The sequence below is a fragment of the Oncorhynchus clarkii genome, chromosome 4, assembly GCF_045791955.1.
Source record: "Oncorhynchus clarkii lewisi isolate Uvic-CL-2024 chromosome 4, UVic_Ocla_1.0, whole genome shotgun sequence".
Lineage (NCBI taxonomy): Eukaryota > Metazoa > Chordata > Actinopteri > Salmoniformes > Salmonidae > Oncorhynchus > Oncorhynchus clarkii.
Genome location: NC_092150.1, coordinates 16,254,727 through 16,271,769, shown reverse-complemented (window position 1 = coordinate 16,271,769; position 17,043 = coordinate 16,254,727). Strand labels below are relative to the sequence as shown.

The following is a 17,043-nucleotide window of genomic DNA, read 5'->3' as shown; positions in this document are numbered from 1 at the left end:
TCCTCTGGCTTGTGGTCTTTGACAGTTTAGAGCAGTTTTTATAAATGCTAGTAATATCCTAACTAATTTAAAAAGTAGTTATCATCAAGACACAATGAAAAGAGAGAAAGGCAAAGTTTTTGATGCATTATTTAATGATCTAACCATATAAAATATATTTCACTAGCGAGTGTAAAAAATACTTATAAAATGGCAATGTAGTGTTATCATACAGAATGGGGAGGTCAGTTGACTTGACACACCTTGGTATATTATAATACATACTAAAAGGAAGATTTTCGCTAGCCATCAGACATGATTCTAAACGCATTACCTTGTCCTAACAATACCCTGAGATTGCTAGAATGGTATAAAACGATATACTAAGGATTGTCACTAATTCAGATATGTTAACTCACTTCTATTTTATTAAATGGAAAAATAGTCTGTAGTGCTGACAAATAGTGTAAGCACAACATTCTCTTTTTTACACACGGAAATCACATGGGCATTTAAGTATAAATGATGACAGTTAATCTGACTATGGGTAAGGTAAGGAACCGTTTACCAGGGTAGTTATTGAGATTTTTGGATACTTTAATCAACCAATTATTCACATTTCACAGGTAAAAAGTACACACTACAAGGTATATTCAGTCAGTCACTAATGTAACATGCAGAGGGCCAACATTTTTTACAGACCGTGTGACCAAGAAATACTGGGCCCTAACAACCACAGGAAATACTCTGGGCCCTAAATATGAGATATCCATGGCCGTGTTTGAGAGCATCAATTCTGCTGACTGACCAACAAATCACCTTACATCATACACATGATTTGTAGATACAGTGGGGCAAAAAAGTATTTAGTCAGCCACCAATTGTGCAAGTTCTCCCACTTAAAGAGATGAGCGAGGCCTGTAATTTTCATCATAGGTACACTTCAACTATGACAGACAAAATGAGGGGAAAAAAATCCAGAAAATCACATTGTAGGACTTTTAATGAATTTATTTGCAAATGATGGTGGAAAATAAGTATTTGGTCAATAACAAAAGTTTATTTCAATACTTTGTTATGTACTCTTTGTTGGCAATGACAGCGGTCAAACGTTTTCTGTAAGTCTTCACAAGGTTTTCACACACTGTTGCTGGTATTTTGGCCCATTCCTCCATGCAGATCTCCTCTAGAGCAGTGATGTTTTGGGGCTGTTGCTGGGCAACACAGACTTTCAACTCCCTCCAAAGATTTTCTATGGGGTTGAGATCTGGAGACTGGCTAGGCCACTCCAGGACCTTGAAATGCTTCTTACGAAGCCACTCCTTTGTTGCCCGGGCGGTGTGTTTGGGATCATAGTCATGCTGAAAGACCCAGCCACGTTTCATCTTCAACGCCCTTGCTGATGGAAGGAGGTTTTCACTCAAAATCTCACGATACATGGCCCCATTCATTCTTTCCTTTACACGGATCAGTCATCCTGGTCCCTTTGCAGAAAAACAGCCCCAAAGCATGTTTCCACCCCCATGCTTCACAGTAGGTATGATGTTCTTTGGATGCAACTCATCCAGCATTCTTTGTCCTCCAAACTTGACGAGTTGAGTTTTTACCAAAAAGTTATATTTTGGTTTCATCTGACCATATGACATTCTCCCAATCTTCTTCTGGATCATCCAAATGCTCTCTAGCAATCTTCAGACGGGCCTGGACATGTACTGGCTTAAGCAGGGGGACACGTCTGGCACTGCAGGATTTGAGTCCCTGGCGGCGTAGTGTGTTACTGATGGTAGGCTTTGTTACTTTGCTCCCAACTCTCTGCAGGTCATTCACTAGGTCCCCCCGTGTGGTTCTGCGATTTTTTTGTGATCATTTTGACCCCACGGGGTGAGATCTTGCGTGGAGCTCCAGATCGAGGGAGATTATCAGTGGTCTTGTATGTCTTCCATTTCCTAATAATTGCTCCCACAGTTGATTTCTTCAAACCAAGCTGCTTACCTATTGCAGATTCAGTCTTCCCAGCCTGGTGCAGGTCTACAATTTTGTTTCTGGTGTCCTTTGACAGCTCTTTGGTCTTGGCCATAGTGGAGTTTGGAGTGTGACTGTTTGAGGTTGTGGACAGGTGTATTTTATACTGATAACAAGTTCAAACAGGTGCCATTAATACAGGTAACAAGTGGAGGACAGAGGAGCCTCTTAAATAAGAAGTTACAGGTCTGTGAGAGCCAGAAATCTTGCTTGTTTGTAGGTGACCAAATACTTATTTTCCACCATAGTTTGCAAATAAGTTCATTAAAAATCCTACAATGTGATTTTCTGGATTTTTTTTCTCATTTTGTCTGTCATAGTTGAAGTGTACCTATGATGAAAATTACAGGCCTCATCTTTTTTAAGTGGGAGAACTTGCACAATTGGTGGCTGACTAAATACTTTTTTGCCCTACTGTATGTCAGCCTGCTCAGTCGGTGATGCTCTCAAACACTGCCTATTTCTGTGTTGCTCAGATGTGGTGGTATGCGGGTGAGAGGAGTCAGGGTCAGAGGAGGGAGGCAGCGTTCTTGAGCAACAGAGGCTTGGCCAGCTCCAGTATGTCCAGGTTCGGGTCCAGAGACCTCCCCAGCCCCTCCAGCACCATGATGGCAAACACAATGGACGCAAAGTTACTCTCCAACTTCACCTGATTGAGGGGCAAACAAACCACAAGGTCAACAGCAGTCTTGGTAATAGACTCATATACTGTACATTCAGTAAATTAAGTCAATGTGAAATGTCTAGCCATGACTATTGATATTACAGAAAAGGTTGGTGGTTTTGAAACTAGACTCTCATTCCAGGACTGGTTTTATTTACCTTGTGGGTGATGAGCAATCCAAAGACTCTGGATAGCAAATCAGTTACTTGGACCTTCCCCAGTGAGAGAGTGTTGCTGAGGGCATGGTCCACCAGCTCTGCCATCTCCTTCTTGAACCGTGGCACATCCTGGCACTCATTGGTCCTGGCATGGTTCAGGATCAGCTCTGCCACCTGTTCCCCCTAAACATAACATCTATGGATGTTAGAAGCTCATGACATCATTGGATACCCCATCCCAATGTTCAAGGCAAGTGAGAAGCCTCATAAACCCTATTTGGCCTACTCTGGAGCTTCTAGGACAAGTTCTAAATTCATGTTTGTGTGTGCATCTCTCTCACCTGTCGTAGCACCACGGCGGTGAACACGGCTCTGAAGTTCCTACGGTCTCTGTCGTTGAGCTGTGCCACGATGCCAGCGTCCAGAAGCACCAGCTGCAGAGGGGCCGGGGCCGGCCTCATGCTCACCACCACTGTGTCGCACAGGTCCGTCAGGGTGACCCTTTCCTGGGGGTCGTTGTCCCCTCCACCCCCACTACATTGGAGCAGGATGTTACCCGGGTGCAGGTCCGCATGCACAAAGTTATCCACAAACACCTATACAAACACACATAGGAGGATACGGAGCTGGTAAGCTTGATTCAATGTTAAGAACGAAGAAGGTATATGAAGGGTTTCAAATATGTATTTCCAGTTGCAAATGTCACAATGAGGGACATGCTTAGGCCCTCACCATCTTGAGAAGTGTCTCTACTCCCATCCTGGCAATTCTCTGTTTCACCTTCAGAGGGACCTCCGGTCTCAGGTAGTTGGAGATGGGCTCACTCTCCTGAAACACTAAACACGTTACTTATTCAATAGCGATGGTTAAGTTGTCTCTTTCGACTAATATCATTCATTTGATTCAGTAATGCCCAGAGCAAACAGGACCCACTACTGGCAGACGATGAACTGAAAACTTAACACAGAATACTCGTTCACCATAGGGGGCATATTGGAGCTGACATTTGTGACTGAGACTTGTAAAAGTATGCTTTAAACAACTGGCATTTGTGCCTGCTAGGTATACAAATAAAATGATTTATTGGTTCCTTTGAAACAAGGTCCAGTTGCGGCCGCAACTTGACTAGAGTGTGAATGACTCATGACGGAATGCAATTGCTTGACTGTCGTGAGGGTGATAAGCACAATATCGCTTGGCGAACTGCAGCAGCCCCCCAAACAATTAGTTCTCGAGTTCAAGTTCGCTGAGCAGAGACTGTGTATGTTTTGCTTCTACAACGCTGTCCATCATAACAATCCATAATCAATCAATTGCATTCATTCTAGCACCATGTGATCACCAATCAGTCGTAAGCACGTCTTCATTCTCTATGATGCCTGCAGCACGATCTATTTTTCTACGTGCACATATGATAGACAGGTGTTGGTCAGAGCACGTCGTCTGGAGCCGCTGAGCCGGAGGAGCATGTATTAATCCTGCTGTAGGACTCATTGTGGCAAGCAGGCCAAAACGTGACTCGACTCAGTAAAAAGAGTCGTTCAAAAAGAACGAATAGTTTGAACTGCGCATCACTATTATTCGACCTCTCCCATAGATTTTTGTTTACTGGTGTTGTGTCATTACTTTCTTCTATTCATATTTGGCATTGTGGTCTCAACTCACCTCAAAGGTTTCCACTAAAATTGACCTGGTGACAAATGGTCGAAGAGGAGTTGGGAACTTGACAAAATCAACATCCTTGAAATTCTCCCGGAATTTTTCAATGTTATTGGCTTCAAACCGCAGGTCAATCTGCAATAAAACTGCACTTGAAATTGTTCAAATCTACAGCTATTCAATTGGCACTCAAAGTGTGTGTGTATTGGAGTTGTCTACCTGTTTGGTCATGAGCACCTCAAACTCCTCCACTATCTCAGGCAGGCTGAGCCATTTGAATCCAGGCAGACAGTTGATGAGCCAGCTGCCTGCCCTCATCAGTAGCATGTCAATCTCTACCTGTCTCCTGATCCCTGGATGAAGCACCTGGACAGAGAGAAGAGGAGGAGATGAAGAAAGAGGGCGGCATTTATTGCATGTTGTTTTCTAACAAAATCATGTCCCATATATAATAATTCAATTTGAGTACAGATATGCAGTTATTGGCACCTTAAAACATTTAACGAATTCCCTGCCTGTGACTTTTAGCACACCCTCTCTCAGGGACACAAACTCTAACTTTCAAACTCCTGCAGTAGGCTCCCCTTCCCCTCTAGAGCCTAGGTTATGGGTAGTAAACTGGCCCTTCACACCTCTGGCCCTAGAGTCCTTCCATGTCAATTCAAAAACACCCCCCCAATCTCAAATGAAATTGTTTCTGTAGTTAGAAACAGATAAGATTAGCATTCCTGAAACATTATTTTGTTAAGTTGTAATTTGATCTCTGAGAAATTAAGCTAATTGATTGCATCCAAATTGGCCCTTTTAAAATTATTTGGATTCACATAATATTCAAATATAGTACCCAAAATCTGATTTGAACCAACATTTTTCCTACCCGAGTAAGACGTGAGGAATCCAATAAAATGGTCAAAAGCCATACAGTATCAGTTCTCTATATCTGACAAGTAATATGGAGCTGCGACTTGGAGTATTGCTTTTTCATCCTATGTAATGTATTCCCTGTGAATCAAGTGTTGTTTTTTCCCTGTTCAATTAACCATTTGCAGCTTTAGGTAGAAAACCAATAGCTTTTGCTCATGATGAAAATAAATTGTGTGGTCATCCTGAAGTCAAGCCAGTCCTCCATGAAAGCAATTGCTTGACATCAAGGGAAAATCAAAAGAAGTCAGCCAAGACCTCAGGGAAAACATTTTAGACCTCCACAAGTCTGGTTCATCCTTGGGAGCAATTTCCAAATCTGTATAAACAATAGTACGCAAGTATAAACACCATGGGACCACGCAGCTGTCATACCGCTCAGGAAGGAGAAGCGTTCTGTCTCCTAGAGATGAACGTACTTTAGTGCAAAAAGTGCAAATCAATTCCAGAACAACAGCAAAGGACCTTGTGAAGATGCTGGAGGAAACCGGTACAAAAGTATCTATATCCACAGTAAAATGAGTCATATTTCGACATAAGCTGAAAGGCCGCTCAGCAAGGAAGAAGCCACTGCTCCAAAACCGCCATTAAAAAAGCCAAACTACGGTTTGCAACTGCACATGGGGACAAAGATCGTACTTTTTGGAGAAATGTCCTATGGTCTGATGAAACAAAAAAATTATTGTTTGGCCATAATGACCATCATTATGTTTGGAGGAAAAAGGGGGAGGCTTGCAAGCTGAAGAACAACATTCCAACCGTAAAACACGGGGTGGCAGCATCATGTTGTGGGGGTGCTTTGCTGTAGGAGGGACTGATGCACTTCACAAAATAGATGGCATCATGAGGCAAGAAGATTATGTGGATACATTGAAGGAACATCTAAAGACATCAGTCAGGAAGTTAAAGCTTGGTCGCAAATGGAATCTTCCAAATGGACAATGACCCCAAGCAGACTTCCAAAGTTGTTGCAAAATGGCTAAAGGACAACAAAGTCAAGGTATTGGAGTGGCCATCACCAAGCCCTGACATCAATCCTATAGAAAATTTGTGGGCAGAACTGAAAAAGCGTGTGCGAGCAAGGAGGCCCACAAACCTGACTCAGTTACACCAGCTCTGTCAGGAGGAATGTGCCAAAACTCACCCAACTTATTGTGGGAAGCTTGTGGAAGGCTACCCGAAATGTTTGACCCAAGTTAAACAATTTAAAGGCAATGCTACCAAATACTAATTGAGTGTATGTAAACTTCTGACCCACTGGGACTGTGATGAAAGAAATAAAAGCTGAAATATATTATTCTCTACTATTATTCCTACATTTCACATTCTTAAAATAAAGTGGTGATCCTAACTGACCTAAGGGAATTCTTACAAGCATTAAATGTCAGGAATTGTGAAAAACTGATTTAAATGTATTTGGCTAAGGTGTATGTAAACATCCGACTTCAACTGTATTAGAGGTCGACCGATTAAGTTTTCATAACAATCGGAAATCGGTATTTTTGGACACCCATTTGGCCATTTTTTTTTTTTTTTTACACCTTTATTTAACTAGGCAAGTCAGTTAAGAACACATTCTTAGTGTCAATGACGGCCTAGGAACGGTGGGTTAACTGCCTTGTTCAGGGGCACAACAACAGATTTTTACCTCGTCAGCTCGGGCGATTCAGTCTTGGAACCTTACAGTTAACTAGTTCAACGCTCTAACCACCTGATTTCATTGCACTCCATGAGGAGCCTGCCTGTTACGCAAATGCAGTAGAAGCCAAGGTAAGTTGCTAGCTAGCATTAAACTTAACTTATAAAAATCTTTCAATCATTCCCTGATCCACCTCTACGCAGACGACACCATTCTGTATACTTCCGGCCCGTCCTTGGACACTGCTATCTAACCTCCAAACGAGCTTCAATGCCATACAACACTCCTTCCGTGGCCTCCAACTGCTCTTAAACGCTAGTAAAACCAAATGCATGCTTTTCAACCGTTCGCTGCCTGCACCCGCACGCCCGACTAGCATCACCACCCTGGATGGTTCCGACCTAGAATATGTGGACATCTATAAGTACCTAGGTGTCTGGCTAGACTGTAAACTCTCCTTCCAGACTCATATCAAACATCTCCAATCTAAAATCCAATCTAGAATCGGCTTTCTATTCCGCAACAAAGCCTCCTTCACTCACGCCGCCAAACTTACCCTAGTAAAACTGACTATCCTACCGATCCTCGACTTCGGCGATGTCATCTACAAAATAGCTTCCAATACTCTACTCAGCAAACTGGATGCAGTTTATCACAGTGCCATCCGTTTTATTACTAAAGCACCTTATACCACCCACCACTGCAACCTGTATGCTCTAGTCGGCTGGCCCTCGCTACATATTCGTCGCCAGACCCACTGGCTCCAGGTCATCTACAAGTCCATGCTAGGTAAAGCTCCGCCTTATCTCAGTTCACTGGTCACGATGGCAACACCCACCCGTAGCACGCGCTCCAGCAGGTGTATCTCACTGATCATCCCTAAAGCCAATACCTCATTTGGCCGCCTTTCCTTCCAGTTCTCTGCTGCCTGTGACTGGAACGAATTGCAAAAATCGCTGAAGTTAGAGACTTATCTCCCTCACCAACTTCAAACATCTGCTATCTGAGCAGCTAACCGATCGCTGCAGCTGTATATAGTCTATCGGTAAATAGCCCACCCAATTTTACCTACCTCATCCCCATACTGTTTATATTTATTTAATTTTCTGCTCTTTTGCACACCAATATCTCTACCTGTACATGACCATCTGATCATTTATCACTCCAGTGTTAATCTGCAAAATTGTAATTATCCGCCTACCTCCTCATGCCTTTTGCACACAATGTATATAGACTCTCTTTTTTTCTACTGTGTTATTGACTTGTTAATTGTTTACTCCATGTGTAACTCTGTGTTGTCTGTTGACACTGCTATGCTTTATCTTGGCCAGGTCGCAAATGAGAACTTGTTCTCAACTAGCCTACCTGGTTAAATAAAGGTGAAATAAAAAAATAAAAAATAATAATAATCACTAGTTAACTACACGTTGATGATATTACTTGTTTATCTAGCGTGTCCTCCGTTGCATATAAACGATGCGGTGCGTATCGTTGCTCCAACGTGTACCTAACCATAAACGTCAATGCCTTCTTTAAAATCAATACACAGAAGTATGTATTTGTAAACCTGCATATTTAGCTAAAAGAAATCCAGGTTAGCAGGCAATATTAACCAGGTGAAATTGTGTCACTTCTCTTGCATTCATTGCACGCAGAGTCCGTGTATATGCAACATTTTGGGCCACCTAATTTGCCAGAATTTTACATAAATATGACATAACATTGAAGGGTGTGCAATGTAACAGGAATATTTAGACTTATGGATGCCACCCGTTAGATAAAATACGGGTTCTAAGCTAAGGTAACTGAGCTAAATGACTACCGCCCCGTAGCACTCACATCCGTCATCATGAAGTGCTTTGAGAGACTAGTCAAGGACCATATCACCTCCACCCTACCTGACACCCTAGACCCACTCCAATTTGCTTACCGCCCAAATAGGTCCACAGACGATGCAATCTCAACCACACTGCACACTGCCCTAACCCATCTGGACAAGAGGAATACCTATGTGAGAATGCTGTTCATCGACTACAGCTCGGCATTCAACACCATAGTACCCTCCAAGCTCGTCATCAAGCTCGAGACCCTGGGTCTCGACCCCGCCCTGTGCAACTGGGTACTGGACTTCCTGACGGGCCGCCCCCAGGTGGTAAGGGTAGGCAACAACATCTCCTCCCCGCTGATCCTCAACACTGGGGCCCCACAAGGTTGCGTTCTGAGCCCTCTCCTGTACTCCCTGTTCACCCACGACTGCGTGGCCACGCACGCCTCCAACTCAATCATCAAGTTTGCGGACGACACAACAGTGGTAGGCTTGATTACCAACAACGATGAGACGGCCTACAGGGAGGAGGTGAGGGCCCTCGGAGTGTGGTGTCAGGAAAACAACCTCACACTCAACGTCAACAAAACTAAGGAGATGATTGTGGACTTCAGGAAACAGCAGAGGGAACACCCCCCTATCCACATCGATGGAACAGTAGTGGAGAGGGTAGCAAGTTTTAAGTTCCTCGGCATACACATCACAGACAAACTGAATTGGTCCACTCACACAGACAGCATCGTGAAGAAGGCGCAGCAGCGCCTCTTCAACCTCAGGAGGCTGAAGAAATTCGGCTTGTCACCAAAAGCACTCACAAACTTCTACAGATGCACAATCGAGAGCATCCTGGCGGGCTGTATCACCGCCTGGTATGGCAACTGCACCGCCCTCAACCGTAAGGCTCTCCAGAGGGTAGTGAGGTCTGCACAACGCATCACCGGGGGCAAACTACCTGCCCTCCAGGACACCTACACCACCCGATGTCACAGGAAGGCCATAAAGATCATCAAGGACATCAACCACCCGAGCCACTGCCTGTTCACCCCGCTATCATCCAGAAGGCGAGGTCAGTACAGGTGCATCAAAGCTGGGACCGAGAGACTGAAAAACAGCTTCTATCTCAAGGCCATCAGACTGTTAAACAGCCACCACTAACACTGAGTGGCTGCTGCCAACACACTGACACTGACTCAACTCCAGCCACTTTAATAATGGGAATTGATGGGAAATGATGTAAATATATCACTAGCCACTTTAAACAATGCTACCTTATATAAATGTTACTTACCCTACATTATTCATCTCATATGCATACGTATATACTGTACTCTATATCATCGACGGTATCCTTATGTAATACATGTATCACTAGCCACTTTATACTATACTATGCCACTTTGTTTACATACTCATCTCATTTGTACATACTGTACCCGATACCATCTACTGTATCTTGCCTATGCTGCTCTGTACCATCACTCATTCATATATCCTTATGTACATATTCTTTATCCCCTTACACTGTGTGCAAGACAGTAGTTTTGGAATTGTTAGTTAGATTACTTGTTATTACTGCATTGTCGGAACTAGAAGCACAAGCATTTCGCTACACTCGCATTAACATCTGCTAACCATGTGTATGTGACAAATAAAATTTGATTTGATTTGATTTGATTTGGGTTCCGTAATTCAATGAAAGAATAAACGTCTTGTTTTCGAGATGATAGTTTCCGGATTCGATCATATTAATGACCTACGACTCGTATTACTATGTTTTATTATGTTATAATTAAGTCTATGATTTGATAGAGCAGTTTGACTGAGCAGTGGTAGGCACCAGCAGGCTCGTAAGCATTCATTCAAACAGCACTTTCATACGTTTCGCTGTGCTTAAAGCATTGCGCTGTTTATGACTTCAATCCCATCAACTCCCGAGATGAGGCTGGTGTAACCGATGTGAAATAGCTAGCTAGTTAGCGGGGTGCGCGCTAATAGCGTTTCAAACGTCACTCGCTCTGAGACTTGGAGTGGTTGTTCCCCTTGCTCTACAAGGGTAATGCTGCTTCGAGTGTGGTTGTTGTCGATGTGTTCCTGGTTCGAGCCCAGGTAGCGGCGAGGAGAGGGATGGAAGCTGTGGGGGGGTCTGTGGGTGGCATTTGACCATGTCATTGGATTCTTAATTTCTTACTCATTGTTAGGAACAATATTGTCCAAATTGGATGTTAGGTACTATATTTGACGATTATATTGATCCAATAAATTAAAATAGCCAATTTAGGTGCAATCAATTAGATCCAATGATATTTTAACAAAATATTGTTTCAGGAATGCTAATTTTTTCTGTTTCTAACTACAGAAACAATGGCACAAGTAACCTACATACACACAAACTATCTTGGTCAAATAGGGGAGAGTGGCATTGTGCCATGAGGTGTTGCTTTATCCGTTTTGTTAAGAAACGTGTTGCAAATTCCAAATTGTTTGCATAGTCAACTTACACACAGCTCTGACACACACACCAACCAGACATGCCACACACACCAACTTACACACAGCTCTGACACACACAGTCCCCAAATCCAGAACAAATTCAAGAAAGTGTACAGTATTATATAGAGCCATTATTGCATGAAACTCCCTTCCTTCTCATATTGCTCAAATGAACAGCAAACCTGGTTTAAAAAAGGAAGTGATCTTGAGGGTTCATTACAGACAAGGCTTCGATCCCAGGCTATGTCACAAATGGCCGTGACCAGGAGTCCCATAGGGCGGCGCACAATTGGCCCAGCGTCATCCGGGTTAGGGGAGGATTTGGCCGGGGGTGCTTTACTTGGCTCAACGTGCTCCTAGCAACTCCTTGTGGTGGGCCGGGCGCCTGCAGGCTGACTTCGGTCGTCAGTTGAACAGTGTTTCCACCGACACATTGGTGCAGCTGGCTTCCGGGTAAAGCGGGCGGGTGTTAAGAAGTGCGGTTTGGCGGATCATTTTTCAGAGGACACATGACTCGACCCTCACCTCTCCCGAGCCCATTGAGGAATTAGATTGAAAATGAATATCACAAAATTGGGGAGAAAAAGTGCGTAAACATTTTTTAAAGTGATGCAGTCAGTCTCTCCTCAACACAATTGTTGTATGCTGCCTTTATTGTTGTATGCTGTATTGTTGTATGCTGTATTGTAATATGTGCAAGGAGCATACAGTGCATTCGGAAAGCAGACCCCTTGAATTTTTCCACATCGTGAAATTACAGCCTTATTGTAAAATTGATTACATGTATTTTTTCCTCAATCTACACACATTACCCCATAATGACAAAGCGAAAACAGGTTTTTAGAATTTTTGCACATGTATAAAAAATGAACACAGAAATACCTTATTTACAAAAGTATTCAGACCCTTTGCTATGAGACTCAAAATGGAGCTCCGGTGCATCCTGTTTCCATTGATCATCATTGAGATGTTTCTATAACTTGATTGGAATCCACCTGTGGTAAATTCAATTGATTGGACATGATTTGGAAAGGCACACACCAGTCTATAGTTCACAGCACATTTCGGAGCAAAAACCAAGCCATGAGGTCGAATGAATTGTCTGTAGAGCTCCGAGACAGGATTGTGTCGAGGCACAGATCTGGGGGTACCAAAAAATGCCTGCAGCATTGAAGATCCCCAAGAACACAGTGGTCTCAATCATTCTTAAATGGAAGATGTTTGGAACCACCAAGACTCTTCCTAGAGGTGTCCGCCGGCCAAACTGAGCAATCGGGCAGAAGGGCCTTGGTCATGGAGGTGACCAAGAACCTGATGGCCACTGACAGAGCTCCAGAGTTCCTCTGTGGAGATGGGACAACCTTCCAGAAGAACAACATTCTCTGCAACACTCCACCAATCAGGCTTTTATGGTGGAGTGGCCAGAAGGAAGCACATGACAGCCCGCTTAGAGTTTGCCAAAAGGCAACTGAAGGACTTTCAGACCATGAGAAACAAGATTCTCTCATCTGATGAAACCAAGATTGAAATCTTTGGCCTGAATACCAAGCGTCATGTCTGGAGGTAACCTGGCACCATCCCTACGGTGAAGCATGGTGGTGGCAGCATCATGCTGTGTGGATATTTTTCAGCAGCAGCGACTGGGAGACTTGTCAGGATCGAGGGAAAGGTGAACGGAGCAAAGTACAGAGAGATCCTTGATGAAAACCTCCTTAAGAGCGCTCAGGACTTCAGACTGGGGCGAAGGTTCACCTTCCAACAGGACAACGACCCTAACCACACAGCCAAGTCAACACAGGAGTGGCTTCGGAACAAGTCTCTGAATGAGTGAGTGAGTGGCCCAGCCAGAGCTCAGACTTAAACCCAATCGAACATCTCTGGAGAGACCTGAAAATAGCTGTACAGCAATGCTCCCCATCCAACCTGACAGCGCTTGAGGAGAACAATGGGACAAACTCCCCAAATACAGTTGTGCCAAGCTTGTAGCGTCATACCCAAGACTCAAGACTTTAATCGCTGCCAAAAGTGCTTCAACAAAGTACTGAGTAAAGTGTCTGAATACGTATGCACATTTTTAATACATTTGCAAACAAAAAACATAAAACATAAAAACCTATTTTTGCTTTGTCATTATGGGGAAATGGAAATATTTTAGAATAAGGCTGTAACGTAACGAAATGTGGAAAAAGTCAAGGGGTCTTAATTAGAGGTCAACCGATTATGATTTTTCAACGCCGATACCGATACCGAAAATTGGAATACCAAAAAAGACCATACCGATTAATTGGCCGATTTTTTATTTTTTTTGTAATAATGACAATTACAACAATACTGAATGAACACTTATTTTAACTTAATATAATACATCAATAAAATCATTTTAGCCTCAAGTAAATAATGAAACTTGTTCAATTTGGTTTAAATAATGCAAAAACAAAGTGTTGGAGAAGAAAGTAAAAATGCAATATGTGCCATGTAAGAAAGCTAACGTTTCAGTTCCTTGCTCAGAACATGAGAATATGTGAAAGCTGGTGGTTCCTTTTAACATGAGTCTTCAATATTCCCAGGTAAGAAGTTTTAGGTTGTAGTTATTATAGGAATTATAGGACTATTTCCCTCTATACCATTTGTATTTCATTAACCTTTGACTATTGGATGTTCTTATAGGCACTTTTCACTCCAGTGAAACAGTATAGCTTCCGTCCCTCTAGTTAGCGCGCGCTAACTAGCTAGCCATTTCACTTCGGTTACACCAGCCTCATCTCGGGAGTTGATAGGTTTGAAGTCATAAACAGTGCAATGCTTGACGCACAACGAAGAGCTGCTGGCAAAACGCACAAAAGTGCTGTTTGAATGAATGGTTACGCGCCTGCTTCTGCCTACCACCGCTCAGTCAGATACTTGTATGCTTAGTCAGATTATATGCAACGCAGGACACGCTAGATAATATCTAGTAATATAATCAACCATGTGTAGTTAACTAGTAATTATGATTGATTGTTTTTTATAAGATAAGTTTAATGCTAGCTAACAGCTTACCTTGGCTTACTGCATTCACGTAACAGGCAGTCTCCTTGTGGAGTGCAATGAGAGGCAGGTGGTTAGAGCGTTGGACTAGTTAACTGTAAGGTTGCAAGATTGAATCCCTGAGCTGACAAGGTAAAAAATCTGGCGTTCTGCCCCTGAACAAGGCAGTTAACCCACCGTTCCTAGGCCGTCATTGAAAATAAGAATACGTTCTTAATGGACTTGCCTAGTTAAATAAAGTTTAAATAAAGGTGTAAAAAATAATAAGAATGTGTTCTTAACTGACTTCGTTAAATTAAGGTTTGTTAAATGACCGATTTCCGATTGTTATGAAAACTTGAAATCGGCCCTAATTAATCGGCCATTCCGATTAATCGGTCGACCTCTAGTCTGAATACACTGCGTAGATTTCCATTCAGTCCTTCCCTTGTTTATAGCCTTGTTGCTCTACTTGTGCTGTCAGTTATCCATGTACATTCCCATTCTGTCAATACAGTCCTCTGCTTGGAACACTTTGGAGGTTGCCTTGTCTCTCTAACAGGAGATGGTTGTCAATAAGCCACAGACCAGCTTATTCTGGAGGCTCCTCAGTCAAAAAAAATAGTTTCCCTCATGTTGATTGATACCCACCTTAATAGCTACAGGAATCAGATGCTCTTTCTCTGTACCGTCCCCATTAGGGGCGTCTGTGTAGCTCCTCTCCCTGGTTTCATGATGGCCCTCGTCCTCCTCATCCTCTTTCCCCTTCCACAGCCCCCTAAAAGTCCCCAGGACACCCTTTAGTCCCAGGATCTCCCAGGCCTCCAGCATATCCTCTCTCTCCATCTCCTCCACCAGGGCCTGGAAGGCTGTGTCCTCCACGCTGTCCACCCTGGCCCATCCCCGGTACACCTGAGCCACGCATCCTGACCCTACAGGCTCCCTGCCCTCAAACACAAACAACCTCCTCCAGCCCTCCCCGAATGCTCGGCGCAGACACTGCTTGGTGTGGGCCCAGCAGTGGGGACGCACACGCACGTGCAGCCTGGAAAAACATTCACAGAAGTCCTGGGAGAAGATGTCCCTGCGTGTGCTGGCCCACTGGCCCAGCTTAATGAAGGTAGGACCAGAGGTCTCAGTGACCCACAGCAGGGCATCCAGCCAGCGAGAGGCCCAGTAAGAGGAGATGACAGTCAGAGGATAGAGCAACAGGAGCGGGCCGAACTTCAGGAGTAACACCAGGGCGCGCAGGCTTAGGCGCAAGAAGAACACCAGCTTGTGCACCTGGACTTTGGCTACAGACTTCCTGTCTGTAGTCTGGGGTGCCAGGGAGGCCTCTTGGCATCTTGCCATACAGGATGTGGCATTCACTGCTCCCCAGCACAGCAGGGTGACTTTTGGCATCTGGGTTAAAATCAGGCCTCTTTTGACAAGACATGTTCTGGTGCTAGGTATGAGTCGGACTCTTACAGAACTTCCAACTCTATGGACGGTGTACCTTAGGTTTAAGAGGAAGCTTCTGGCACTCAATGCAGCCATAACTATGATGATAATATCGCTAACACGTAATTTAAAAAGTAGATTTGAAAAAGTCTAAAATTATAGATAAAACATTATCCACAAGTTTTCACAATAGTGACTAAACATAGCTATTACTGTTTGGAAGTTATCCACATTACAGCTTCAATTGCTGACAGATATTGATAATTGGCTTCCAATCATTGCCCCTTCGAACTGCTTGCTCACAATTCCACAGATGCGTCATAGCTGAGGACAGACATAGCCCACCTATGTCCTCTTTGAAAACATGTCCCACTGCAAATCAAGAAGAATTCCAAGTAAGTTCAACTAGCTAGTATCAAAGGACTGCAAGGTATATTTTGACATTAATTTAAGGGGCTACAGTCATTAAGCCTAGGCTATATAGCTGAACTGTGATACAGAGGCTTGCTTAGCTACGTTAGCTAGCGATGAGTAATATGACTAGTCTATTGCCATGTAAACACATATTACCTCAAAATGAGTACGTGACCAATCAAACCGTCATGTCCTTTCTTCAGTCAACATGCAGCACGCTCAACCCTAGCTAATATATTATCAAATCATTCAATAGATATAAACCTCAACTAGCATTTATTTTCATTGAAAACATAATTGCAAAACAACGGGTAACTTCCGGTTGTCTACGTCACTTTACAGGGGTGTAATCATTTATCCAAATAGTTGCAAATGTTTTATTGTGCAACAGTAACTAGCGTTTCTATTGGATAGGTTCATCAAACAGGGCGGGACCTAGCCGAATCTGTCAATAGAAACGCTAGTTTTCGTTTCACGTTTGCAACTGTTTTGCGTAATGATTGCACCCCAGATGCTGACGTCTTAAAGCGATAGGCACCTAATAAAAAAACAGCCACATCCATATAATAATGTAATGGGTTGGGAAAAACTCCTCGTGAGGTAATATGTCCCCAACATGATCAAGTTATTTCAATACATTAAGCTTAGGTTTTTACGTTTTTTTTAAACTTTTTATCAAATACATATGTTTTGTGCAGGAATTCACACATTCACTGTGCAGATGTTGGGTTGTCCAAAAGAGGGAGACAGAGGAGAAGGTGAGATACAGACAATGGTTTCAGTGCTTAGAATAACTGTCCAAGTGTTTGCATTATCATTAGAT

The 17,043-nt window shown here is 43.3% G+C and overlaps 1 protein-coding gene across 2 annotated transcripts; it reads right to left on the bottom strand.

Annotated features, from left to right (window-relative positions):
* Positions 1-116: 116 nt before the first annotated feature.
* Positions 117-16,550, bottom strand: LOC139406509 (aarF domain containing kinase 2). 2 transcript variants are annotated; one of them, XM_071149170.1, is made up of 8 exons: positions 16,377-16,550; positions 15,015-16,178; positions 4,702-4,848; positions 4,489-4,617; positions 3,556-3,651; positions 3,165-3,419; positions 2,824-3,006; positions 117-2,650 (listed from the first exon to the last, which is right to left on the bottom strand). In XM_071149170.1, the coding sequence occupies exons 2-8, from the start codon at positions 15,900-15,902 to the stop codon at positions 2,510-2,512; spliced, it is 1,839 nt and encodes a 612-aa protein (XP_071005271.1). In that variant the 5' UTR covers positions 15,903-16,178; positions 16,377-16,550; the 3' UTR covers positions 117-2,509. The 2 variants fall into 2 exon arrangements, with proteins under 2 accessions (XP_071005271.1, XP_071005270.1); XM_071149169.1 differs by lacking the exon at positions 4,489-4,617 and having other exon boundaries at positions 2,404-2,650; positions 16,377-16,546.
* Between the last annotated feature and the right edge of the window lie 493 nt (positions 16,551-17,043).